Below are 24,881 nucleotides of genomic sequence, written 5' to 3'. Positions count from 1 at the left end.
CAGAGTGGCTGCCCAGCAGGGGTACAGTTGCTGCTCTCTGACATGGTCCCAGCTGCCAGCACCATGTGGACTTGAGTTGAGCTGCCCTCCATGAATTTTTCCTCCCTGAGCTTGCCCAGGTGGTATTTCAAAGGACTGTGAGCAACCAGGGTGTCCTGCAGCAAGGATTCCTGCCCTTGAACCACTTGTGTCCTGGCATCATGGTGTCACCAACACTTGAGTTCCTGTGATAGGAGGCAGGGCTCATCATGCTGCTAGGTAACCTGCTCCTGGGATAACCCAGCTTCCCCAGGCCCATCAACACCAGCACAGGCTGCCCAGCCCCACAGCACTCTGGAGCTGAATGCTGCTCTTTGACGACTTTTATTGACACAGACAAGTCTCATCCCTGGAGCCAAGCCTGATCCTTGGTCCTTTCCTGGTGCCATCATGCAGGGACCTCCATCTCCCCCTGTGGCTGCTCCTTGGTCTCCAGTGCCTGGCGCGTGTCCAGTTGCCACTGCTGCACCAGGTCTGTCGGGGTCTTGCCAGCCTGCAAGAGCAAGCAGAGAGAAGCTGGGGCTGGGGTGGTGCAACACAGTGGGTCAGCAAATGGCCTTGGTGCTAGCCCCCCATGCTCACCTCATTCTTGGCCATCATGTCAGCCCCATGCAGGATCAGCTTTTTGATGATCTTGTAGCGACTGAGCCGTGTAGCATCATGCAGCGCAGTGTCCCCTTCCTGTAAGAGACACAGCCTCACTGGGGATTGTGGTCCAGGGACAGGGATGCCCTGACTGTCCCCAGCTCCCAGCACACCCACCCCAGCACGAGGACAAGGAGAACAGTGCTTGTCCCAGCCCTGGCTGTGGCTGCCACCACCCTGGGGCAGGGATGTGTGTGCCCAGATGTGCCCCACTGTGGGTGCTAGGAGCCTTTGGAGGGGTCAACCAAGGGAGGGGGATCAGTGTTGTCCAGGGGTGCCAGTACTTACCCTGTCTGGGGCATTGATATCCACCCCACAGTGGATGAGGTGCTCCACGATGTCAAGGTGTCCGGTCCGGGTGGCCACATGGAGGGGTGTGCTGAGCAGCTTGAGAGGGGAGGTGGACATCAAGGGGGAGATCATCACCCACTCCTGCTAACTCAGCACAGGGCCAGCCCAGTTGCCCAGGGTATGCCCCTGCCCCCAACCCTGTGACCCTGAGCTCTGCCCTGCTCACCTTGTCCTTCACATTGAGGTCTGCCCCACGATCTTGCAGCAGCTTGACAGCGTCCAGGTGCCCGCCCCGGCAGGCCCAGTGCATGGCAGTGCAGTCCAGCTGGGCACACAGGAGTATGTTATAGCAGGGGACACCCCCACCCTGTGTCCATTCCCCACTCCAGCTGGTCCCTGTGCCCAAGCTGAACTTGTAGCTGAACCTCTGTGACAGGGACAGCACTGCCCCATTGCCCCATAGCAGGGACCTCAATCCTACTGTAGTTCCTACTGCACCATGCCCAGAGGCTCAGACATCATGGAGCTGGGCTCAGGATGCAGCCTCACCCGGTCCCTGAAGTCAACTGTGGCCCCACTGTCCAGCAGCTTCTGCAGGATATCCATGTGTCCCTCCAGCGAGGAGCGGTGCAGGGCTGTGCGGTGGAACTGGGGAACAAGGTGCCACATTGGTGGACAGATCCATCCTCCCCTGGCCCAGCTTGGTTGTACCTCCAGCCCTGTCCCAGGGGTCACAGCCCCTGCCCACAGGCATGCCGGGGCATGGTTGTGGGACATGGTGCCAGGGCACAGGCAGAGGGCAGACAGTGGTTGTCGGGGATGCTACCTCATCACACGTGTCAGCGGGGCCACCATCTGCCAGGAACTTCTCAATGACATGCATCTTGCCCTGAACGGCAGCTCGCAGGAAGGTCTCTGGCTCCACAGGACCCACCTAGCAGTGGGACAGGCTCAGGGATGGGGCATCACAGGGGTGCAGGAGAGGAGACAACGTTGGGCGTCCCTGCTCTGCTTCCCCAGGGAGAGTGGCAGGGTGACCTGGGAGTGGCCCGTGGTTGCTCCAGCCCCCTCCCACAGCCTGGGACCCACTGACGTACAATCTCCAGGGGTTCAGGTGGCTGTGGGGGCTCGGGGGTGGCCGCCCGCTCTGCCTGGCGCTGCCGACGCTGCTTGCGGAGTTCAATGAGTCGTTGGATGCTCCCCACATCGATGATCTCTCGCCGCAGATCCACAGAACTCTTCCGCACCCTCTCCTGGCCCTAGTGAGGACATGCAGTGCCCCATTTGACTTCTCTGTGCCCAGCTACCTCTGGCCCCCCCGCACCCCAACCCCCTCACCTTGATGGCCTCGAGGCCCCAGTTCCTGGGGCCATGGCGTTTCTCCTCCTCCAGCTCAGGTGTGTTCATCCGCTCCACAGCCGGCGGCTCCCACGCACCATTCCCTTTGGGTCTCTGCACAGGCAGTGGGGGCTGCATGGTCCCGGCTGGGCACAGAGCAGCCCCACTGTCTCCATCCCTAGCCTGCCGGTGCACGTGGCTCTGGACACAGCTCCCAGCTCACCACTGAGCTCTACAGGCTGCCTGACAGCCCTTGGGTTTGCACTTGCCCACCCATCCTACTTGGCAAGCTGGGCACCTGCCCGCTGCTCAGCTCTGCCCCATGGGCAAGAGCTGCCAAGTTGGGAACCTGATTTCCCCAAGAGCCCTTGGCTACCTCACTGCATCCCGCAGGATGGCAAGGTCAGTGCCAGCCTCTTCACAACTGAGTCCCTAAGGATGGACATCGCGCAATGGGGTCCCTGCCACAGCCCAGGCAGGTCCCCCTGTGCTACGGACCCACCTTCTCCTCTTCCTCCTCCTCTGCCAGCTTCTGCTCGATGAGCTCCTTGGCCCGTTCCACATCCAGCTCCATGTCTGCCCACAGTGCACAGTCCCGTGCAGGATGTATCCTTTTCTCCTTGCCACCACAGGCAGGGAGTGCCCGGTCCTGGCTCCTGGTGCTGCCGGCAGCTCCACTAGCTGTGGGGCTTTATGCTGCTGGCCCCTCCGTTCCACAGCCCAAAGGCACCAACAGCTGTGGCTGCTCCACATGACTGGGGCAGCTTTGCCATGAGCTCACCCTCCTGCTTTCTGGTGGCCCTGACTCACCTTTCCAGCCCTGCTCTTAAAGAGACCCATTGCCACCCCACGGGTTGCCCAGTACTCCCGTATTTGTAATAGGGAGCTGGGGTACACAGAACTCATGGTAGCCAGTCAAGAGGGGCTCAGCAGAGCAGGGACATGATCCGGGGTCATCCCATAGGCACAATGCCTGTGCAACCCATTCTGGGCATCCAAGAAGCTCCCCATGGTTCCCTTTACCCCATCTCTGTGCAACCAGATGCTGCAGCAGCTACCAGTGTTGCCCAAGGCTTCCTGGCACCTGGGACTGGGGGGGCTACCCACTCCCACAGGAGGCAGTGGTCCTCTCAAGCCTCTCAGCCAGCAGCAGGCAGCATGGGATGCCAGAAGTCATGGCCCCTCTGTGCTGCTTTAGAGGATGACCTCAGGTGTGGAACATTCCGAGCAGCCCTGCCAAGGGTCTCTGTGGCTGTCCGGTCTCCTCCACTGCACACGGCAGCCTGGCAGCAGGGCTGGCCTCACATGGAGCTAACAGGCAGAGCTGGCAGCTATTCCCGGCAGCAGGAACATTGTTCAACCCTTCTGAGCACTCTCCCCTTGTAAGATGAGGCCAGCACTGCCCTGTGCCGGAACAGTTAATGCGCTGGGCACTATCCCCCAACACAGGACCTGGGGGAGGGACAGATGGTAACACGTCACTGTCACCCTCCTGAGCAGTCCCCAGGGCCACCCTCAGGTGACAAAGGCACTATTTTTACCAGGACAGGCCATGAAGGTGGTCCTGGGATTTTCCCCCTCCATGGACTGTCCCACCTGGCCCCAGGGCAGACACAGGCTTAAACCTGGGGGGAGCATTGGGAAAGGGAGGTGGTCATCCCACACTGAGAAGCAGCCAGGATGACAGTGGGAGGACGTGCTGGGGAAGGGTCCAGGCAGGCAAAGGGCTGGAGCTGGCAGGACAGGATCAGGGCAGCACTAGGCAGCAGAGCTGGGATGTCCAGGCTACCCTCGGCCACCCTATGCTTATCCTGACATGAGAGCAGATATAGGACAGGCATGGGTACCTCCTGGCACTGTGGGTGACAGCCCCCTCCAGCCTGTTCCTGAGGCCAGAGAAAGGATGAAAAGGCTTTATTGATAAATACAGACTATGTACAAAGGGGAGACATCTCCACCCAGCCCAGCATCCCACAGGTCTCCAGGCCAGGGGGAGCCAGAGCCCAGTGGGTCACAGCCTCTCCCCACCGGCACAGCCTGGCAGAGGAGCCCCAGCCCCAGAAACATTTGGTCTCGAACCTCCTGCAGAAAACACGGCGCCTGCCCATGTTCCCAGGCAAGAGGGGCCACTGCGGTGGCAGAGCCCCATGCAAACCTTCCTGGCGGGTCCCCCTGGCAGGGGGCAGCCTCAGGGGGGAGCAGGGGCTGCTCCGCCTCCAGCAGGGCTGGAACATGGCATGGGACATCCCCAGAGGTGCCACTGTCCCCCAGCCCCTTCCCCTCTCCCCTCAACCAGTGGGGGGTGGCTCAGTTCCTGGGTGGCAGGGGTTGGTTTACGATCACTTGCACAACAAAATCCTTCTGGATCTTGGTCTCCTGCAGTCGTGTGCGGTCAGTGAGCAGCTTGCCTGAGAAAAACCAGCGCTGCCAGGCCAGGTCAATGCCCTCCTGTGCCTGCAGCTGCTTCTTCAGCTGCCCGATGGTGTCGCCCATGCTGGCGCTGAGCCGCAGGTCCTTGCCGGTGGAGAGCCGTACCTTGAGGGTGAACTCCCGCCGGGTATTGGGCAAGGGCTCAGCCGGCTCCACGGCCTCCTCCTCACTCCGTTCCAGGATCAGGTTGACGGGAGGTGCCAGGCAGTAGACAGGCAGCTGGTACCGGTTGCCCAGCTCATCATAGCACTCCGTCAGGGACCCTGGGGACAGTAGGATGATATGCTGAGGGAGGTCATCCCCATGGACCACCCAAATAGGGACAGGGCCACCCCATGCAGTGTGGCAAAGCCTGCCTTGGCCCCCTTGGCTGGGCTGAGCCATGTGGATGGCAGTTGTGTGTCCCTCTCCATTCCAGCCTAGGATCCTCGCGTGCCCAGATGAGTCACTCAGCACCCACCCCACCCACACCCCCAAAGCTGACCCTCACCGTGGGGCAGGGTGATGCTGGCTCCATCGAGGATAGCCTGGGCCAGGCTGTGGTCATTGGCTTCCACGGCATAGGCAGCTGCCTTCAGGGCATCCCAGATCTCCTTGCGGCCCTCAAAGGCGGGTGCCGTGTCCCAAAACTCGTCCCGCTTGCTGCGCAGCTGCCCATCTGTCATGGGGTAATCGCTCTTCCACTTGGGACACTCCTTCTTCAGGGGCTCATTGCGGCCTGGGGAGGGGGGGGGATACTCAGCCGAGGGACAGGGCTCTCCCTTGGGCCCTGAGCCACCCATTTCCCCATATCCGCATATAACTGGGGACCCCTCACACCCCAGCGAGGGTCTGAGGGATCACCCTGCCTGGTGGAGGACAGTCCCCACTGCAGCCGGGCAAACTGGGCTAGAGCTAGCCCTGCCCAAGATCTCACTGGCCCCATAGCAGTTGCTCCCGCAAGTGACACCCTTTGCCCTCAGAAAGGACAAGGGCTCTTGCCCCTATGTTAGGGGGACCAGTTGCTGCCCCATGAGGTGGCCACGGGGCCTCAGGGCCCTTTGAGGCAGAGCAGTATTTATAGCTTGGGGAATTAGCCAGGAAATAAGCTGGTCAGTCGGAATGAGAAGGGGATTACGGAGGCTGAGCTGCAGCAGAGGGGGGTCAGGACTTCACAGTCTCCTCTGCCCACTCTGGGATGACAGGGACCAGCTGCAGGCAAGACAGCAAGCACACAGTGTCCAGGGCATCAGGGGGGCAGAGGGCATGGAAGGTGGAGGGCTGCCAGCCCACAGCTGCCCCAGCAATAGGCTGAACTGAGCTGGTTCCCCACAAAACAGCCCCCAACCATGTTCCCAGAGACCCTCAGCAGCCAGCACTGCTCAGGGATCTGGGCCACTCCCATGCCAGTCCAACACCACCATGCCCTTCCTGCACCGGGCTGTGGCCCCGTGGGAACAGCCCTGTCCCATCGGCCCCACGGCTGGGCCGGATGCATGGTGCAGGAAGGAGCTGTTGTCACTCCCAGCTGAGCTGGGGACAAAGAGTGACAACAGCTCCTTCTTGTCACCCCTCTCCCTGGGGCCAGGCAGCACCCGTCCTGCATGGACAGGGCACAGGGAAACTGAGGCTCCAGTCAGGCAGGAAGGATATCTGTGCCCATACAGCGACTTGCCAGGCAAGGTGATGCCACACGCCACAGCCACGGGGGACAGCCACCACTGCCAGCTGTGGGTTGAGCCATGTTCCCCAGGCAACTGTTCTGGGGCAAGTGTGTGGTGACACAAGGAACTACATGACCTTTTTTTTTTGTACCAGCTCTGTCCCACCCCACCCAAGACCACTGGAGCCAGCATAGCATCTTCTTCCCAGTGAGAACCCAGCCCAGACCTGGACACACATGTGGCATTCACTCCAGAGATCCTCAAGGGGCACAGGAGCTCAGCTACTCCAGGACTGGGCATTGAGCATCCCTGGCAGGCAGCATCCTGCCCGCATCCCTGGAGCAGCAAGGGCAGCCAGCAGCAGCCAGTGCTGCTGATTCAGCAGTCACGGTGCTGGGCCAGAGGGATTTGCAGCACCACAGGACAGAGCAAGGTCAGAGGCGGCACCTGCCCCAGGAGGGCAGTGTAGAAGTGGCCACAGCCAGCCTGAAGGACATGTCCAGGACCATGTCCCCACTCTGCTGTGGCCACCTGGCTGGGGCATGTATCCTCACAGCCAGGATTCCCAACCAGTACCATTCCCTCAGCTCTGCTCACAGCAAAGGAAAGAGGCTGGTCCAGGGGAGGCAGCAGGATCAGAACCATGGGGTTCAGCCATGGCAGGGAGCAGGGACAGGCTGTGGCTGCCTCGTGTGGACAGGCATGCCCAGCAGCCTTGCCCAGGTAGGCAGGGGCTTAAGCCTCGTCTATTTATTGCTGCCACCCAGTCGGGCCCCACACCTTCTAATCACCTCCTGCTGCTCTATTCCTGGCCCCTTGTGCAACCCTCCACAGCAGCACCACCAGACAGGTCCGTCCGCTCGCTGTGCCCGGACTCGAGCCAACAGGATCTGGTTGGCAGCCTGCCTGCCTCCTGCCCTGTGCCTGCAGCACCGTACCTGCAGCTTGGCCCCCCCATGGTGCCCTGGTGTGCAGATCTCTAAGCAGGAGGCTGTGCCCCAGAGGCTCCCCTGCCCTGGGGCTTGCTCCCTGCCCAGCAGGAGCCCCAGGCAGCCCCAGCCAACAGGTCCTAGAGGAGGCCCTGGAGAACATGCCAGCCAGATGGTACACAACACTGCTTCCAGCAGTGCTGGCTGGTCCCTTCCTGGGCCAGGCAGGGTTGGGATGCTGCACGCCACCAGCATCCCCTGTTCCTGTCCCTGGCCACCCCAGGGACAACACTGTCACCTGCTGCAGGGAGCCCTCTTGGGACCCTTTTGCAGGGGGTCACAGCAAGCCCCAGCCAGGGTAGGAGCCAGCCAGGCAGACACACTGCTTAGCAGCACCCCTCTGGCAGCAGAGGTGGGCAGGCAGAGGCCCCCTCCCCACCCGTGGCAGATCCTTGAGTACTGGGACCTGCTGGCCCAGAGCAGTGTCCCTGTACTGCAGGTGAGGGTAGCTGTAGCCTTGCTTCATCCTCCACCACCTGCTGAGCAGCTCCCATGGGCTGGTAGCACCATGAACGCAATAGCGGGATCCAGCCTGGGCATCGAGGACAGCCCTGCTCTCCCAGGAAGGGACACACTGCAAGAACGCAGCAGCAGGTGCCAGGGGTACCAGGAGGGGACTGTGATCCATCCCAGAAAAACCTGACAGGGGGCAAGAAGCGGGGATGGAGACACGGGCTCTGCAGTCAGTTGTTGTCTGCAACAGGAGGGGAGCACACAGATCCAGATGTTGGGATTTGACCCCACCCCCTGCCACAGCAGCCTTATGAGGCAATGCCCCCACATCCCCCTGAGCTGAAGGAACAGCCGGTCAGGGACCTCAGGCCTCACTGACACCCACAAGAGGGCACTTGCACCCCGGGGGCAAAGTGTGCCGGGGTGAGGGGGTTGCAGCTGCATGGGGGGGGAGGCATCACCCCAACCCACACCAGCTGTACGTCCCCGCGGCAGGCTGGCACATCTGGAGCCCCGTGCGGTGGGGGCGGCTGCCCACGGGCACAGCCGGGCCCGGCACCCACGGCACTCTGCACGTGCTGCCGGAGCAGCGGGCACCGTCCCACGGGAAAACGCCCTTCCCTCCCGCATCTCAGCTGCGGGCGAGGGCCGGGGCGCCCCGTCCCGGGCACACGCTTCCTGCCCCTCCTCTCCCGCCGCCCACCACCGCTCTGCCATAAACACGGTAATTACCGGCTGCGACGGCACCGGCCGGGGAGGCGGCGAGGGGAAGGCGTGATTCATCCCGCCGGCCCACGGCCCCTCCGCCGAAAGTCAGCTCTGCCTGTCAGTCCCCGCGGCCTCCGGGACCCCCCAGGGCTACATCACGGGGAAGCGCCTCGTGGCACCTGGGTATCCGGCTCCGGTAACTCCGGGGGGCCGCGGGGCTGCACCAGTGCCCCCGCACCGCCGCTGCTCTCCGGATCGGCGCAGCCGCTCCCTGCCAGCCCCGCACCTCCCGAAGCTCCGGGACAGCCGGGACGGGGTCGCGACCGCCAGCAGCAGCCTAGTGTAGGGGTAGCACGGATCCTGGGCAGGCAGGACCGCGCCGTGCCAAGGGACCCTGCCGAGCCCAAACCGGGGACACCAGCCAGCCCGCAGCCTTCCTGGGACACCACCTCACCGGGAGGAGCCGGGAACTGCAAGGGCTGGGCTGGACGCGCCGCGCACCCCAGCCCTGACCCCGCAAAGCCTCTGGGACGGGAGCCGAGGTGCCTGCCCGCTCCCGGGGCCGCGCATCGCACTGGGACCCCCGCTGTCCAGGGACCCCCGAAGGCACAAAGAGGCTCCCGGGTTCGGGCGCGGGGGGAGCTGTCCCGTCGCGGACTGCGCCCCTCCGGTGCCCGCGCTCCCCCCCCGCGCCCGCCACCCCCAGGGGCACACGGGACAGCCCCCCCTACCAGTGTCCGCGACCGCGGGGGTGCCCGGGCGGGACGGCCCCCGCTCACCTGCTCGCTTGCGGGTGTTGCCGCCGCCGGCGGGCCGCTCCCGGCGCTGCCGCCCCACGCAGCCGCCCATGGCGGGGCCAAGCGGCGGCGCTCGGCATCGGGGCCGCGCCGGCTCCGCGCTGCGCCCGCCCGTGCGCGCGGGGACCCCTGTGCGCGCGGGGCCGCCCCGCCCCCCGGCACACGTGACCGCCGGCACCGCCCCCCCGCGCGTGCGCACGGCGGGACCACGGGGGGTACACCAGGCCGCGGCCCTGCGCGCGGGTGTCATGGCGGCGGCCGGGGCCGGGGCCGGGGCGGGGATGGAGCCGCTCGCCGCCTCCGTCCGGGATTTCGTGGCCGGGCAGCAGGACGGCCGCGCCGCGGAGGTGGCGGCAGGTAGCGGGCGGAGTGCGGCCACAGGGCGGGGCTTGGGCTTGAGCACGGCGGCGGGGCCGGGCTGGGCCTGGGGCGGGCGGGGTGCGGCCGGGTGGGTCATGTCGAGGTGTGGGGAGGGCTCTGAGGGGGAGCGTGGGGCAGGGCAGGGCGGGGCGGGGTGGGGTGGGGTGTGGAGGGGAGGGGAGGAGAGGAGCGGGTCAGAGCGTGGCCGTGGGTTGGGCTGCTGTGCGGGGCAGGGCACAAGGGAATAGGCTGTGCTGCAGCTGCGAGCTGGGTGTTGGGAGGGACATATGGGGCAGGAGTGGGACAGCAGCGGGGGGCTCCAGGGGTGAGGGAGAAGAGGGTGGCATTGAATACTCCAGTGGAGAGGGAGCTCCTGGCCTGGCTGAGGTGCTGTGGGAGGTGACTGCTGTACTGGCCCCTGCTTCTGGGGCCCAGGCTCTGACTGCCCTCACTACGGTTTCTCCTCCTTTCCTAGCAGGGCTTGAGGCTTTTGGATAATTTATCTTTCTGCTTGGAGCAGCAATTTGGTGACTTTGTTACATTAGGGACTTTTTTACATTGGTGACTTTGTTACATTAGCTTCAGGACCTTGGCTTTCTAAGCATAAGGCGGCATGTCTGTGTTTCTAGGCAGTGGCTTCAGCATGTTTCAGGAAGGAGCTGAGAGAGCAGAGAAAGACTATGTAGGTTGCGTTATACAGAGGGGTAGCTTATAGACCTTTCCCAAAGCTCGTGGATTGTGAACTGATCCATGGTATCTTGATGATGAGATGAGCTGGCAAAACGGGAAGGTGACCCAGTGGCCTGTGTGACATGGAGTGAAGAAAATGCTGAGGAAATTTGGAGAAATCACTTGCTATGAACTGTGTGACATTTAAGAAATTGTAAAAGAGTTGCACAAGGTCTGTGGCATATTTAGGATGGATGCAGGGAAGGATAACCTTATAACTGCTGTTGTCGTCTGTGGCTGTGTTACATAAATGCCCAGAGAAAGCTTTGTCTCTTGGAAGACATACAAAGGGAATTGCCCATCCTCCCCTCTCAGCTCTCCTCAGACTGTGACACTTGTGACAAACCCACCTGGACAAACGGAAGGGGGGACTGGGAAGTGTCCTTCAGCCCTTCTGACTTCACACAGAACCACACATCAGAAAGGATTAAATTGCACCACATATCCTTGAGTAAAAGGGAAGGTTTTTTTCTAACCTCATGGCCGTTGTGTAATTGTTGGAAGAAACACATTGAGCTTCCCTGTGTATTGCTGAAGACTAAAAGGAGCATAAATTGGCAAGTGGCAGAAAGGCTTTGGTGCTGTCACAGGCAGCTTCAGCTGCACAGGTCAGTGGGTAGCAGGAGGAGACTGAACTTGTCTTTATTAAAAGATGGGGAGAGAAGGATACCGCTGTTACAGAATTCATCACACGTTCCCTATGAATGCTGTGCTCGTGTTTTGAGGGTGTGGGGAAGACAAGAATGGAAGGCCTGCAGAAGTGATTAATACCTAGGAGGACACTGTGTGAAAGGGGGGACAGACCTGTTAGGAAAGGGAACAGGTTGGTTCAGAGTAGCAGTCTAGCACAGGGTGATTGATATGCTTCTGTTTTGCCTCTGGGACTACAGGAATCCCAGAGCAGGAAGGCAACCCCTCCTGGTATAGGGAGAGCTGGGATTGAAGGTGCATCATTAACCTTGGGGACATACGTGCTGCTGCTAGATGTGGAGGCAGCAGTTTCTCGGGCTCGCCCTGTGCCTGCCGTGCTGATGAGGCAGGTCCAGTCAGCTGTGCTTGTGCTCACACCACGGCACTGCCTGGGAGCAGAGCCCGTGCTCGCAGGTCCTGCCAGGGCCGGGTGGCCACGCCACGTGAGGTGAAGGTGGTCACAGCCAGGTCCCTGAGGAGAGAGTGAACTCCCTCCCTGAGCTGAGCCAAGGGGCTGCTGACCTCGCTGCTGCTGCTCACAGGGAGCATCAGTACCCAGCTGTGATTTGATCATCACACTGCAACTCTTTCCTGTTGTGTAGGGAACCAGCAGCTTTGTGTAGAAGCTGCTTTTGGTCTCTGCAGACACAGAGAGGCAGAGCATTTGGCTGCAGAGACAGCGTTTATCTCAGACCTTCTCCATGGTGGTATAGAGACTTGAGGGCTCTTCATGAGCTTGCAGAGTGGGGTGTTGGGTGTGGAGGGGCCATCCAAGCTCTCCCAGTGGCCCACTCTGCTTTGGCTGGTGCACAACGTCCACTTGCTGTTTCACTGTTGTTATTCTGCAAGAAACTTTGCCAGCACCTTATGGCTGTCAGTCAAGGCACCCCCTGTTCAGTCTGGGCCTGTCGACTCTTGAAACCTGCTGGGCTCTTCTTCTGCACAGCTCCCTTTATCTCTTCTGTCCCTCAGTTCAGGCTGCCTCTCCCTGCTGCGTCAAGTGGGATTGGAAGCTCTATCTCTGGAGTCTGGGCTGCCTGCTGTCAGAAAACACTGTCATCCCATCCTCAGAGACAGCTCTCTGATGAACAGTGTGACTTAATACTGGAATGAACTGCTTAGGAAGAGACAATAAATGCTTGCAAGAGTGGGAGACACTAGCTGGGACAAGGCCTGGGAAAGCCTTGGGCTTCTGAGAGGGTGTACTCTGTCAGTCATGTAGACTCAACAGGGTGGAAGGATAAGCAGGGCCCTCTGGAGTACCCAGAAGTGCTCCTGGGAAAAGACAGTGAGTCTTGGTGTCTGAAAAGTGGTTCTTTTTTGGGGGAGGCAGAGTGCTGTTTTATCTGCATAGAGAGTGAGGGGTGCTGCTTGTTTCCCAGCAATGTCCCTTGCCACCTGAGCTGCAGGTTAGGGGGTTTGAAGGTAAGGCAATCCCTTGTCTCCCACCCCACGTCAGACCAGAGGACACACACAGAGCTTTCCTTCTGGGAAGGTACCGCATTGGCAGTGGGGGGTGGGAATGGACAACCTGCCCTTCTGCAAAGGTTCTTGTAGGATGCAGCAGGTCCTTACCAAAGCCTCCTGAGGAGTGACTCTTCCCCCAGTTGAGTTGCAAGCATATGGAGGCAGGAGGTGAATGAGGCAACCTGATGAGGTGTCTGAGTCAGAGCTGGAAACAGACTTCAGGAGTCCTAGCATGTTGTCTTCCTCTGACCACAAAGCTGCCTTTCTCCCTGCCCACCGTCTTGGAAGGAGTTTGTGCAGGTGTTGTTCAGCACAGTGTGGAGGTGATGGAGCCAAAGTGGGAAGCTGGGTGATCACTATTGTCTGGGCTGTTTGCTTGGCCAGTTCTCCCTCAGGAAGCACCTGCGGAGCTGCCCTCTGTCTCCTCCCAGCTTGCTCACATTGGACAAGTGATTTTTAGTGTCTCAGCAAAGTGGAGCACAGTGAGGCTTCTCTCAGAAGCCACACATTGGTAATGGATACAGCCAGGCTGTGAGGAGAGGGTAGAGGCAAAATGCAGGCAGGTTCTCCCCTGGCTGTCTGCTCTCAGCTCTGATCCAGTCGAGGCAGCTCCCGGTCTCAGACGTGTTTGCAGGCAGGGCTGGAGGCAGCTCCACCAACTAAGTGCACATGGCTCATTCGGTGCTTAGTGAAGAACCAGCACCAAACAGCCTTTCCCACCATGGTGCCAGGATGCTTCCCAGTATCCATCTCCAGCACCATGCCTGCCTGATAGTCTGGGAGTCTCTTTGGTTCACTCTCTTTACCTCCTTTTTCCAGGGGTGAAAGATGGAAAGTGGACAGTGCTGCAGCTTGTGGAAGCCCTGGGGTAAGAAAAGCTTTATGCATGTTATACATCAGGTAAGGGCCTTGCAGGGGACATTCCCAGGAGGAGGCACAGTTAGAAGGAAAAGTGTGCTCGTCCAGGACGAGCTTCAGCGCAGTGCGCAGGATGTTGTCTGCTCACAGCAGAGGGCCCAAGTGGTGTTTTACCCTCCCTAGACATGGGAGCTGTTTGAGAAAGAGAACAGCTGGAGCAGCTCCTGATGCTCTCCCAGGACCGAGGGGAGGTGTTGTGGCAGGCAGCAAGCTGCAGGGCACTTCTCAGCTGGGGCTGTCCCCAGCAGCAGCTGCCTGAGCACACAGCTGCACAACACCATGTCATGAGTTGGCTGGCACTCAGCTTTTGCTTCTGTTTCCAAGCTGTCATGGCCTGGCCTTTTTTCTCCCAAGGTGGGGGGTGTGAGTTTGCCCAGCTTGTAAGAGGTTTTACTCTTTTTTGACCCCTGTGATCTTCGGAGCATCATGCAAGGGCAATTTCTTTGGTCCTCCTTGGGGACCTGGATTTCTTTCTGTGTGGCTCTGGGGCCAGGTGCATGCAGCACCATCAGGGGCAAAGGAGTCTGCTCCCACCCTGCTGGAAAGTCAGGCAGGATTGGGCCACCCTGCCCAGAGAGTGGCACCTCTTTGTTTTTGTAATGTGTCTGCTCAGGATGTACTTCCTGCTTGGGTGTCCCTGCTCACAGTAGGCCCCTTGGGCTTTCTCCCTGCTTGGCCTAGGTTCTGCCTGGAGAACACAGATCCTCGGACACGAGGGCGAGGCATCCAGCTGTTATCACAAGTCCTGCTCCAGTGTTACTCCACGCTCCAGGAGAAGGAAGGTAAGGGCTGCTCTGGGCCCTCGAGTGGCTGGCTGGGGGTAAAGCCTGTGCCACTAAAGTTTCTGTCCTGCAGTTGGCAAAGGGATCGATTTAGCACCATGACAACTTTGTACACATCTGTCAAGAATCAAAGTTCAAGGAAGGCATGAGGCTTCACGCTGCAGCCTTTTTGCCAACCTCACCATGCAATTCGGGTCACTTTCTGAACACGCCAAAGCCCTGGGCTACAGGGGGTGCCCCTGAGAGTGTGACAGTGTTGCATACCCAGGTGTGCTCAGCGCCACGTGGGACACCGTGGGGACACACCACTGTGTCAAAAATCCTTGGGTGGTGATTCAGTGCAGGAAAACAGCCCTTCACACAGCAAGTCATGCTGCAGCCCTGCAGCCTGCCCATGTTAACTCAGGGGGAACCTCAGTTAACTCAGGGGTCTGGGAAGAAGGGGAGATCAGTGTAAGGATGAGAGTGGAGTGGGGGACCAGAGTGGGGAGAGGAAGATGCCCTGTTCATGGAGGCAAGGAGAAGGTCTGGCTCTGTTAAATGCCCCATAGCAACTGGCTGGCAGTAGGGAAGGCCAGTAAATGCTGACAGACTTTAGCTTGGGAGCCTTGCAGATGGGAAGCTGAACCTCTGCCAGCAGGCTGGCAAGACAGTGGGGCCCAGCTAGTAAGTAAGGTGGAGGAAGGGAAGTATGGAAGTAAAAGGTGCTTAGTCCTTAGCGTTTGGCTCTCTGTAAGGCTCAGACATGAGCCAGGCAGGGCTAAGAGCAGCTGTGCGTAGAGACTTATCTACTGGAGTAGCTGGAGTCGGGCGTGATGACTGTGGTGGGAACTGGGGTGCTCTGGAGGGGCAGCCAGAAGAGGGGAGGTTCAGTGGGGATGCCTGGCAGAGTCAGGCAGCTGAGCAAGGGGAATGAGCTGGGTTAGGGCCTCATGTCCCTCCTCATGCAGTTCATTTCTCAAGCACTGCATCAGGCTGCCTCCTGGAGGGGTGAGTTTCTGCAGCAGCTGTGGGCACAGGATGCTGCTAGCCGGCTCTTCCAGTTTGCTTCCTGCTACCACTCCCCAGGGCCGGGGTGTGAAGGTGCCCGTGGCCGTGACTCAGGGGCTGGGAACGTGTTGTGGAGCCAAGTGCGAGGAAGCTGGGAAGCCGGAGCTCCTGCTCCAATCCTGAGCCCCACCCAACGATATCCTCCAGCCTCTGCTGAGCAGACGTCTGCTGCTCTGTTGTTGCACATGTCTGGACAAGCCAGGGCAAATGCCTCTCAGGCAGCTCCAGCATCTTTGCAGCAGCCAGAGGCTGCTGCTGCCCTGCTGTGGTCACGCGTGGGCTGCTCACGGGGGGAGGGCGTGGTTGTTGGAGCCAGGTGGGTGCACCCAACAGTGGCAGTTCTTCCCATTTAGCAATGCAAGATCTGCTCGCTCTTAATTCATCAGCTTGTAGTTGAGCTGGGGACAGCACACAGCAGCTGCATTTCCTGTGGCTAACACACTTTGGTGTCTCTTTCTGACAGTGCTGCATCTTGTCCTGTTCTATGAGAGCCGGCTGCAGGACCATCACCTGGTGATCCCATCAGTGCTCCAGGGACTCCGAGCCCTGGTGAGCTCGTGCTCCCCAGCCCACAGTGCAGGGATGCACTCCAGAATGGTGTTGGGAGGTGCAACACCTGGGTACAGGTTGGAGCAGTATGTCAAGCGGAGTTCATCTCTTTCAGCCCATCTAGCAGCACTGCCCTGTCTCCTCTGTGCTCTTGCTGTGCCCTTTGCAGAGGAGCCAGGGAGAGGACACTACCTGGATTTCCTGCCCTGTTCTGGTACTGGGGCAAGGATTCCCTGGCTACCCTGGGGAACAGCACAGATGATGGGCATCTTGTCCTGTCCTGTCTGGGGAGGGGGTGGTGAGCTCTCCCTGTTATGGGGGAGGATCCTGCAGGCAGCTGCTGTGTGGAGGCAGGAGCTCTGTTATGTGGCTGCCATAATGGTTTTCTATTCTTGCTTTTTTTCTCCTGTTCCCAGAGCATGTGTGAGGTGCTGTCCCCAGGGCTAGCGGTGTCTGTGCTCAAAGCCATTTTCCAGGAGGTACATGTGCAGGTGAGCAATGTGATTTCTCATCTTCCTTGATCCCTGTTCCCTGTGTGTCTGGGGATGGCCTGCCTGCCCTGAGGAGAGGCCACATTCAGTGCAGTGCTTCTGCAGAGCTTAGAGACAGCATTGGGTCACTGTAGAGCGAGAGGCAGACAGCAGCTGAGGATCCTGGTTGGCCCTTGTCCTCTCTTCTCTCAGCCCTAGGGGAATTATGCCCTTTGGCTCCATTCTCCAGGCTATGTTTAAGTGCCCCCAGCCCAATTCTCCTCCAGTTTAGGATTGTTTGTGCTGGCAGTGCCTTGAACGTAATGCATGGCCCTAATGTGACTGATGGTGCATTCATGCAGTGATGGACACAGTCATGTTCAGGTGCCATTGCATAGGCATGTGCACACTTTACATGTGATAAATGGGATCTGCATGCCAGGAAGCAGCAGCTGAGCTTCTGGGGGTCCTGCCTCCTCCTCAAGGGCATGTGCTGCTGGTGGGCAGTGGTACTGCCCTGTGTAAAGGCTGGTTTTGATTGCTCTGCTCCTCCCTCCAGTCCTTGCTGCAGCTGGACCGACACACAGTCTACAGCATCATCACCAACTTCATGAGCACCAGGGAGGAAGGTGAGGGGGTAGATGCCAGAACCACTCTGGGGTTGTTGAGACTGGGAAAATGGCTCACTTTTGCCTTCTCCAAGGGCTCTGTGGCTGAGAGAGCTGGAAAAGGACTGTGGGGCTGGGGAAACTGGGCTGATTTAATGCCATGTTGGTATGGTCTGGTGTCCTGCACCTGCTCATGCTCCTTCTTTCTGCAGAGCTGAAGGGCCTGGGTGCCGACTTCACCTTTGGCTTCATCCAGGTCATGGACGGAGAGAAGGATCCCCGCAATCTGCTGGTGGCCTTCCAGATCGTGCGTGATCTCATTACCAAGGACTATGCCCTGGGTGAGCGGGAGCCTGCTGCTGAGCTGACTGGGAGACGTGTCCCTTTTCTTCGAGCCGTTAGAGGGATGGCTCTTGGGTCTGGCCAAGAGTGGGGTGGTCCCTGACATGCTTTAAGAGCTGCAGAGCCAGCCTGTCATGGGTGCTAGACACAGCTGCTGGGCCTTTTTTGCCCAGCATCTCTGCTCACTCCCTCTTCTCCTCCCTGCAGGTCCCTTTGTGGAGGAGCTGTTTGAAGTTACATCCTGCTACTTCCCTGTTGATTTTACTCCAGTGAGTGAGTCTGCCCTGTGCCTATACCTTCTGGTGTTTTCTCAGGGGGTTGTGTCCCCTTTGTGGAATGGGAGGAGAGGGTGGGCAAGAGTCTTGGCAGTGCTGAGCTGTGGTACCCAGCTGGACAGGCTGGTGCACAGCTGACTGCAGTGACTGGCATCACTGCTGCCTTGCTAGAGATGAGGCGATGCAGCCTCGGCTGATGGCTGGGTTGGGATGTTTCCTGACTGGTGGGTGACCTGCTCTCTGCTTCCTTTCCAGCCCCCCAATGATCCTCATGGCATCCAGAGAGAAGACCTGATCCTGAGTCTCCGGGCTGTACTGGCCTCTACACCCCAATTTGCTGAGGTAGGGGGTTCTTGAGCACCCTTGTTCCCTGAGCACAGGCTGCCTTTAGTAGTGCTGCAGCTCCTGCTGTGGCTCTGTGGGATGCAGGCAACTGGGACCAGGAGCTTGCAGTAGGGCACTCTGTCTTCTGCTAGGACTGGGCATGGAGAGAGTGCTCCTGGGAAGGATCTGCCTGTTGCAGCTACCTCTCCACCTCTGCTCTCCTGGCAGAGGCTGAGCTTGCAGTCCTGCAGGGCCATGGATGAGGTGGTGCAAAGGGTGGACTGAGTGTAAGTGCCTCTCTCTGCAGTTTCTTCTCCCTCTGCTTATTGAGAAGTTGGACTCAGAACTGCAAAGTGCCAAGCTTGACTCCCTGCAGACTCTGGTAAGGAGGGCTCCCCTACTCCCTTCAGCCTACAGCTGGCCTGTGGCAGCAGCAGCTGCCAGCCAGCTCTGAGCCCTTGTCCCTGCCTGCCAGAGACTCTCCCTTGCAGACCCACAAGTTCCAGAGTCCTGGTTTGGCCTGCATCACTCTTTCCTGTTTTTCTCTCTCTTGAGTGATTCGTGCAGCTCAATCTGAGCCTGCCAGGATGGGCAGTGTCCCTGCATTGTGTCCTCCTGATACTGGCTTCTCTGTGATGTTTTCTCCTGGCTCCTTCTTGCAGACTGCCTGCTGTGCCATCTACGGGCAGAAGGAGCTGCAGGAATTCCTCCCCAGCCTCTGGTCATCCCTGCGCAGAGAGGTGAGTACTGCAGGGCTCTACCACAGCTGGGCTTCTGTTGAGCAGGAGCTCATGGCCAGACCAGGTGGGCCCCATATCTCCCAGCAACCTACACCTGTGACCTTGAACAGCTCCAGCTGAGAAGTGGAGGGGACAGGCCAGCCCTATCAGCATGTCCCTGGGGCTTGGATGTGCCACACACACATCACGTGTTCAAATCACATGGGAAGTGAGGCGAGAGCCCGAACCCTTCAGCCTGTGTTCGGAGCCTGAAGCCTGTGGTTGGGATCAGCATGGAACTCAGGTCATTCCACGGCCTCTCCTGCAGGTGTTCCAGACAGCGAGTGAAAAGATTGAGACGGAATGCCTGGCTGCACTGCATGCCCTCTCTGCCTGCCTCTCCCGCTCCGTGCTCAGCTCCGATGCCGAGGATCTGCTGGATTCCTTCCTCAGCAGCATCCTGCAAGGTAGCTAGCTAGAGATCTGCCCTCCACTTCTCTTTCAAGCCTTTCTTCTCTTTCTAGCCCTCAGCCACTTTCATCTTCTCCAAGGTAATTGGCTGCAGGAAGGGAGGAGAAGGGGATTGAGCTGCTTTCCTTTCTGCTGGGATTGGGTGTCCAAAGCTGTGCTATGTGCTTGCAGCTGTGGGAAGCTGCTCAGATAGGAAGGCTGTGCTGCAGTGCAGAGCTGCGCCCCAGCAGCACGTCCCAGCCCAGCTATCAGCTGCCTCCCTGCACGCGAGGCAGAGGAGCTCTGCGCCGGTGCAGCTGACGCCCAGCCTATCTCAGATTGCAGGCACCATCTGTGTGAGCCCGACATGAAGCTGGTGTGGCCCAGTGCCAAACTCTTGCAGGCAGCAGCGGGTGCCTCCCTCCGCACCTACTACCGTGTCACCCACAGCGTCCTGCCCCTGCTGCTGGAGCAGTACACCAAGCACACGCAGGTGAGGGGCACCCGGGCTCTGCCAGCACAGGCAGTGGGGCTGAGTGCATCCTCTGGCTATGCAGCACTCGGTGGGAGCAGGGTGTCTAAGTGGATGCCCTTCCCTTGTCTCATGGGCACCCTGTGGCCTCTCAGCGCTGGGCCAAGATGCAGCTGTGTCCCAGCAGTGAGGGTGATCTGGGTTATGCCTTTGTGTCCCTGTAGAGCAGCCAGAGGAGGACAATCCTGGAAATGCTGCTGGGCTTCCTCGAGTTGCAGCAGAAGTGGGGACATGTGGAAGAAGGTGAGGGTGGCTGGTTCCTCTGGAGGCACCCGTGTCCCGGGGACTGCTGGTTCTGACCTCACTTTCCTGTATGTTGACAGACAAGGAAAGTTCACTGATAAGGGTGGCTGCATGTACGACCCCCTGCCATCTCCCGAGATCCTTGCATGGTTGGGTGTCAACTGCAGGGCCCCAGAAAGGGTCTGTCAGGTGCCATGGTGGTGGCTGTGCAGTGACACCATGCCTCTCTCTCCAGATGAGAGCACTCTGCTGTCACTCCAAGGCCCGGTTTGTTCTGTGGTGTTCTCGGCGCTGATGGATCCCAGTGTGCAGCTGCAGCTGGTTGGGATCAAGGCACTGACTCTCCTGGGCTCCCTTCAAGGTTGGTGCCTTGTTTCCCTTGGGGAGGCAGAGGGAGGTGTCACACTCTTCTAGGAGATGGGATGTCCTTGTCTGCTGCCTGTAGTAGTCACAGCATTTTCTACCTAAGCCATGAGCACTAGGGACACTCGGTCTCTCTCTTGCCTGTCTTTGCTGGGTACTTTGTATCTCTGGCATTTCGTATGCTGCTGTGCTGCTGCTAGCCTGGATGAGGGGGAAGGATGCTGGCCAGAATATCGACATCTTTGCCTTTGGCTGAGGGCAGTATTCCTCTACGGCTCTTGTTCCAGGCTTCTTGTCTTCCTCTGACCTGGAGCTGGTTGTGGATCACCTCATCCGTCTCGCTCTTCATGAGGAAGATTCCCAGAGCAGGTGAGAGATGGGCTGGCACCACTGCAGTCACCCACATTCTGGGAGGAGGAACAAATCCTGGCTTTGCTGCAGAGACGGGCTATAGTCTGGGGAAGGCACAGGGGCTCTCTGAACTAAAAGACCATGTGGGATAAACCAGGCAATTCATGGGCTGGAAATTAGAAAGTCTGGGCCTGTCAAATCAGGGAGCTCTGCTCTGCCTGCCAGAAGGGTGAAAAAGACAAATTGCTGAGAAATGAGTTTCTGGAGGCACATTCAGGTCTGTGCAGCTGGTGTACAAGCAGGCCCAAGTTTGCATTCCTTGTGTCATTTTTTCCACTCTCTTCCCATCCTGGCAGTGAAGCAGCGATGGAGGCAGCTGGGTCCTTGGCCCCCATCTACCCAAATGTTTTCTCTGGACACATGGTACCCAGGCTTGAAAAGGAGCTGCAGTCAGGTAGGGCTGAGAGGGAGCAATGTCTGGTTTTGGAGTGAAGCTTGTCCTGTCCCCATTCAGTTCGTGCCAGGCAGTGGGGCTGCGCCACACGGTGTACGTTGGTGGCTCTCCTTGGGATATTCCCAGTGTATTGGCACAGGGAAGGCTGTGGCTGTCAGGCAGCCAGCCCATGTGGCCAGGATCACCCTCATGGGGAGGAGCTGCCCAGCTGCAGCAGGCAGAGTGCCTTGGGCCTGGCACAGGCTGGGTCTGCTGTGCTGCCTCACCTCATCCACCCTGGCAGGGTCTGGTACCTGACTGTCCTTGGGCGAGGCGGCCTGGGGTCACCCCAGTCCCTCTCTGAGGTGTGTTTCCTCTTCAGAGCGGGAGGAGAGCTCCCACAGCCACTGCTCCCTGCAGCAGCGCTGCCTGCAGGCCCTGGCAGCCGTGTCCACCCACACCAGCATTGTGAGGGAGACTGTCCCTGTCCTGCTGCAGCATCTCCAGAAGGTGCAGAAAGGTAAAGGAGCCACAGCAGGCAGCTCCATGGAGTGTGTCTGGGCAGGAGCTACCTCTGTTACTGGTGATGGCTGGGAGAGTCAGATTGGAAGTCGTGCAAGGAGCCCAGGGCTGGGCTGTGAATCCCACCAGTGGCGTGGGAGTCAGGAGGGCTGCCTTGTCCTGGGTTCCTGGTGCCGATCAGGGGGCTGGGTGCTGAGGCTGTTTGATGTGATGGTGACTGTGCCCTGCAGGGAGCAAGGCCAGGAACACCCAGGACGTGGTCTCTGTGTGCCAGAGCCTGCACCGTGTGGCCCTGCAGTGCCAGCAGGATGCAGAGGGCTGCTGGTACTTCCACCAGACGGTGGTGCCATGCCTCCTGGCCATGGCTGTGCAGGCAGCCATGCAAGGTAAGTGTAGGGCTGGAGTGGGAGAGGGGAGGGCAGGCAGCTCCCAGGCTCTCTGGAGTCCCTGACTCTGCAGTCAGCACTACTGCTGATGCCCTCTGGCACCCATGGGTGACTGTGGGCCCTGCTGCTCCATCACACTGCCCCAGAGCCCTGCCCCAGTCCAGTGTGGGTTCAGTGAGTTGTGCCTGCCTCCTCCCTCTGGACAGCAGGCTCCAGCAAGTTCCTTTCCTCCCACTACCTGCAGAGAGCACCCACCAGCTGCTGGGCAAGGCACTGCTGGAGGAGGAGGTGCTGGCGGCCATGGTCCCTGTCATCAGCGCTGCCACCACTCACCTGAGCCCTGAGTGAGTGATGCTTGGGTGGGAAGCTGGACACTCCATCATGGGGAGGGGGCAGGCCGTGTGCCCCCTGCTGCCATCTGTGCCTCCTGGGAGGTACTCAGGAGCTCTGGTAACCCTCCCAGAGCAGCACATTGCAACACTTCTTTTCTCCTAGGCTGGCTGCCCAGAGCGTGTCTCATGTGGTCCCCCTCTTTCTGAATGGAGAGGTCTCCTTCCTACCCCAGAACAGTTTTCCTTGCTCCTTCCAGCCTTTTGGGGTGTGTTTGGTGACTGGGGCTGGGGCACCAGAATGGGCAGAGAATGAGGATGTTGGCATAGGCTGGCAGTAAGGACTCTGACATGGGCACTGTTCTTCCCTCACAGGATGGGGAGTGCTTGGAGGCACAGAGACGCCTGGTCGCCCTCCTCATGGCCTTCGTCTGCTCCTTGCCCCGCAATGTATGTTGGTGGGGAGCAGGGTGGAGAGGAGCCCTGCCCAAGCACCCTCCAACCTGTGTCCACAGGCAGGAGGAGAGAGCAGTTGTAGCCCTGGGCCATAAAACAATCCATGTCTCTTCCAGGTGGCAATACCTCAGCAGGAATGGTTGCTCCGGGAGCTGCTGGCACTGAGCTGCTCCTGCAACTGCCCTTTCACAGCCACCACAGCTGCCAAGTGCTTTGCAGGGCTGGTGAACAAGCACCCCGCAGGTAAGTGAGCTGGGGTAGATGCTGTGGGTCCCTGCCCACTGCTGGCAGGGGGAATGGCTCAGCCTGTCCCTTCTGTGTTACCAGGGCAGCAGCTGGATGAGATCCTGCAGCTTGCAGTGAACAGGATGGAGCCCAGCCTTGCGGAGGGACCCTGCCGAACACAGGCACTCACCTTGCTGCTCTGGGTAAGGCCTACCTTGGATGTGTGAGCCAGAGGGGCAGGAGGGGCCAGCCTGGCATTGACTGTTCTGCCTGCACAGGTGACCAAAGCCCTGGTGCTGCGCTACCACCCCCTGAGCTCCTGCCTGACAGACAAGGTAGGCAGTGGTGGGGCTGGGTAGTGTCTGAGAAACCCTGCCTTGCTCCCCACATCTGGCTGCGGACTCCCAGCAGCAGGGCACTCCTTCTCAGGGCTCTCTCCCTCACAGCTGCTGGGCCTGCTGGGTGACATGGAGCTGGGCCCAGCTGTGGCCGACGGCTTCTCCCTGCTCATGGCGGAGTCCCCGGACGTGCTGCACAAGGGCTGCCATGCTGATGTGCGCATCATGTTCCGCCAGCGCTTCTTCACTGACAACGTCCCCAAGCTGGTGCAGGGCTTCCACAGGGCTGGTCCCGGTGAGAGGCCACCCCTAGCCTGGCCTCACCATCCCTGACCCCTTACCCAGGGGACCTGAGCCAGCATCCCCTCCTTCTCCTGGCTGCTTGTGACCATCTCTGCTTTCCACAGACGTGAAGGCCAATTACCTGAAGGGCCTGTCCCATGTGCTCAACCACCTCCCCAAACCTGTGCTGGTGACAGAGTTGCCCACGGTAAGAGCCAGCCTTGGCGGCAGGCAGGGGGAGCTGTGACACTGCGCAGTGTATGGTTTGAGGTTATTCGTGACTCTTGTACCCTTCCCTCTCTGCAGCTGCTTTCCCTCCTGCTTGAGGCCTTGTCCTGCTCAGACCGTGTGGTTCAGCTCTCCACACTGAGCTGCCTCCAGCCGCTGCTGCTCGAAGCTCCCCAGATCATGAGCCTGCATGTCGACACACTGGTCACCAAGTTCCTCACCCTCACCTCCAGCCCCACCATGGTGCGTGCACCCCCTCCTTCCTCCCTGCCATGCCACTTTCCACCACCCCCTTGTGCTGCCCTCATCCCTGTCTGTTCCAGGCTGTCCGCATCGCTGCCCTGCGCTGTGCCCATGCGCTCACCTGCCTGCCCACACCAGTGGTAAGTGCTCCTTCAGCGCCCTGCTGCCTGCTCCTGCATGTAGAGGGGCAAGGGGGTCCCAAACCTCCTGGGGGGCAGCCAGCACCCAGTTCTCTCACTAAGATCCCCTTCTGTCCTACAGCTACTCCCATATAAGGCCCGAGTTATCCGGGCACTGGCCAAGCCTTTGGATGACAAAAAGAGACTGGTGCGGAAGGAGGCGGTGGCAGCACGGGGGGAATGGTGAGTGTGTGTGGCAGGAGCTGCTGAGGGGGAGGGTGCCCGCATTTACAGAACACAGCTGATGGCACCTTCTCTGTCCCCACAGGTTCCTGCTGGGGAGCCCAGGCAGGTGAGTGCCCTGCATCCCCTTCCTGTGCTGACCGACAATCTGACTGGTGCCCTGCTAACCTGCCAAGCCATCCAACTGATGCCATGGACCCTCGGAGCCCAGTGCTGCCCTGAGTGCCAGGGCTGAAGCATGGAGGCCGGCAGAAAGCACCTCTCACTGCAGCACCTTCCCGGCACCCACAGCAGGGAAGGAGCTGTGCTGCTCATGGCTTGTCCACCCTCTGCTGCAGCCAGGGACAGTGATGGACAGACCCACCACATGTGAGTGGAAAGGACAGGTCTGTGCACACATGTGGTGTGTGATAACCCACATGCCAGAGGAATAAATATATCTGTTTTGGTAATGCTCCGAGGGTCTCCATGCAGCTCAGGCTGGGACTTCAGTGCCCTTCTGTATGTTGAGCAGCTTAAGGT

The 24,881-nt window shown here is 59.7% G+C and overlaps 3 protein-coding genes across 3 annotated transcripts; 1 reads left to right on the top strand and 2 right to left on the bottom strand.

Annotated features, from left to right (window-relative positions):
- Positions 1 to 167: 167 nt before the first annotated feature.
- Positions 168 to 4,018, bottom strand: ANKRD2 (ankyrin repeat domain 2). The gene is made up of 9 exons (XM_051800010.1): positions 2,816 to 4,018; positions 2,314 to 2,427; positions 2,073 to 2,234; positions 1,802 to 1,909; positions 1,525 to 1,623; positions 1,202 to 1,300; positions 973 to 1,071; positions 622 to 720; positions 168 to 532 (listed from the first exon to the last, which is right to left on the bottom strand). The coding sequence occupies exons 1-9, from the start codon at positions 2,885 to 2,887 to the stop codon at positions 428 to 430; spliced, it is 957 nt and encodes a 318-aa protein (XP_051655970.1). The 5' UTR covers positions 2,888 to 4,018; the 3' UTR covers positions 168 to 427.
- Positions 4,019 to 4,157: 139 nt separating this feature from the next.
- On the bottom strand, positions 4,158 to 9,471 carry UBTD1 (ubiquitin domain containing 1). The gene is made up of 3 exons (XM_051800014.1): positions 9,316 to 9,471; positions 5,234 to 5,461; positions 4,158 to 5,006 (listed from the first exon to the last, which is right to left on the bottom strand). The coding sequence occupies exons 1-3, from the start codon at positions 9,383 to 9,385 to the stop codon at positions 4,621 to 4,623; spliced, it is 684 nt and encodes a 227-aa protein (XP_051655974.1). The 5' UTR covers positions 9,386 to 9,471; the 3' UTR covers positions 4,158 to 4,620.
- A 59-nt stretch (positions 9,472 to 9,530) lies between these two features.
- MMS19 (MMS19 homolog, cytosolic iron-sulfur assembly component) lies at positions 9,531 to 24,814 on the top strand. Its single transcript, XM_051799955.1, has 31 exons — positions 9,531 to 9,690; positions 13,399 to 13,447; positions 14,179 to 14,279; positions 15,793 to 15,878; positions 16,295 to 16,369; positions 16,908 to 16,977; positions 17,169 to 17,297; positions 17,506 to 17,567; positions 17,829 to 17,915; positions 18,205 to 18,279; positions 18,560 to 18,637; positions 18,945 to 19,083; positions 19,405 to 19,559; positions 19,763 to 19,841; positions 20,077 to 20,202; positions 20,492 to 20,573; positions 20,912 to 21,009; positions 21,371 to 21,508; positions 21,741 to 21,896; positions 22,141 to 22,240; positions 22,392 to 22,494; positions 22,601 to 22,675; positions 22,798 to 22,924; positions 23,009 to 23,109; positions 23,185 to 23,241; positions 23,353 to 23,539; positions 23,652 to 23,734; positions 23,833 to 23,997; positions 24,078 to 24,137; positions 24,259 to 24,359; positions 24,445 to 24,814. The coding sequence occupies exons 1-31, from the start codon at positions 9,582 to 9,584 to the stop codon at positions 24,470 to 24,472; spliced, it is 3,081 nt and encodes a 1,026-aa protein (XP_051655915.1). The 5' UTR covers positions 9,531 to 9,581; the 3' UTR covers positions 24,473 to 24,814.
- The last annotated feature ends 67 nt before the right edge of the window (positions 24,815 to 24,881 follow it).

The sequence above is a fragment of the Manacus candei genome, unplaced genomic scaffold (genome assembly GCF_025592945.1).
Source record: "Manacus candei isolate 608988 ecotype Guabito, Panama unplaced genomic scaffold, ASM2559294v1 h1tg000050l, whole genome shotgun sequence".
Taxonomy (NCBI): Eukaryota; Metazoa; Chordata; class Aves; order Passeriformes; family Pipridae; genus Manacus; species Manacus candei.
Note: the sequence above shows the minus strand (reverse complement) of the source record. Positions and strands in the feature narration are given on the sequence as shown.

What these genes read in the sequence shown, in the direction of transcription:
- ANKRD2 (XM_051800010.1), bottom strand. Translation starts at nt 2,887, where the DNA reads ATGGAGCTGGATGTGGAACGGGCCAAGGAGCTCATCGAGCAGAAGCTG. An exon ending in CCGCTGACACGTGTGATGAG is followed by an intron (nt 1,624 to 1,801) that starts GTAGCATCCCCG and finishes CTTGTTCCCCAG; the next exon opens with TTCCACCGCACAGCCCTGCA. An exon ending in CAGTTGACTTCAGGGACCGG is followed by an intron (nt 1,301 to 1,524) that starts GTGAGGCTGCAT and finishes CTGTGTGCCCAG; the next exon opens with CTGGACTGCACTGCCATGCA.
- UBTD1 (XM_051800014.1), bottom strand. Translation starts at nt 9,385, where the DNA reads ATGGGCGGCTGCGTGGGGCGGCAGCGCCGGGAGCGGCCCGCCGGCGGC. An exon ending in CAACACCCGCAAGCGAGCAG is followed by an intron (nt 5,462 to 9,315) that starts GTGAGCGGGGGC and finishes CCCCCTCCCCAG; the next exon opens with GCCGCAATGAGCCCCTGAAG. An exon ending in CAGCATCACCCTGCCCCACG is followed by an intron (nt 5,007 to 5,233) that starts GTGAGGGTCAGC and finishes TACTGTCCCCAG; the next exon opens with GGTCCCTGACGGAGTGCTAT.
- MMS19 (XM_051799955.1), top strand. Translation starts at nt 9,582, where the DNA reads ATGGCGGCGGCCGGGGCCGGGGCCGGGGCGGGGATGGAGCCGCTCGCC. An exon ending in TCTCCAGAAGGTGCAGAAAG is followed by an intron (nt 21,509 to 21,740) that starts GTAAAGGAGCCA and finishes TGTGCCCTGCAG; the next exon opens with GGAGCAAGGCCAGGAACACC. An exon ending in CTTCCACAGGGCTGGTCCCG is followed by an intron (nt 23,540 to 23,651) that starts GTGAGAGGCCAC and finishes TGCTTTCCACAG; the next exon opens with ACGTGAAGGCCAATTACCTG.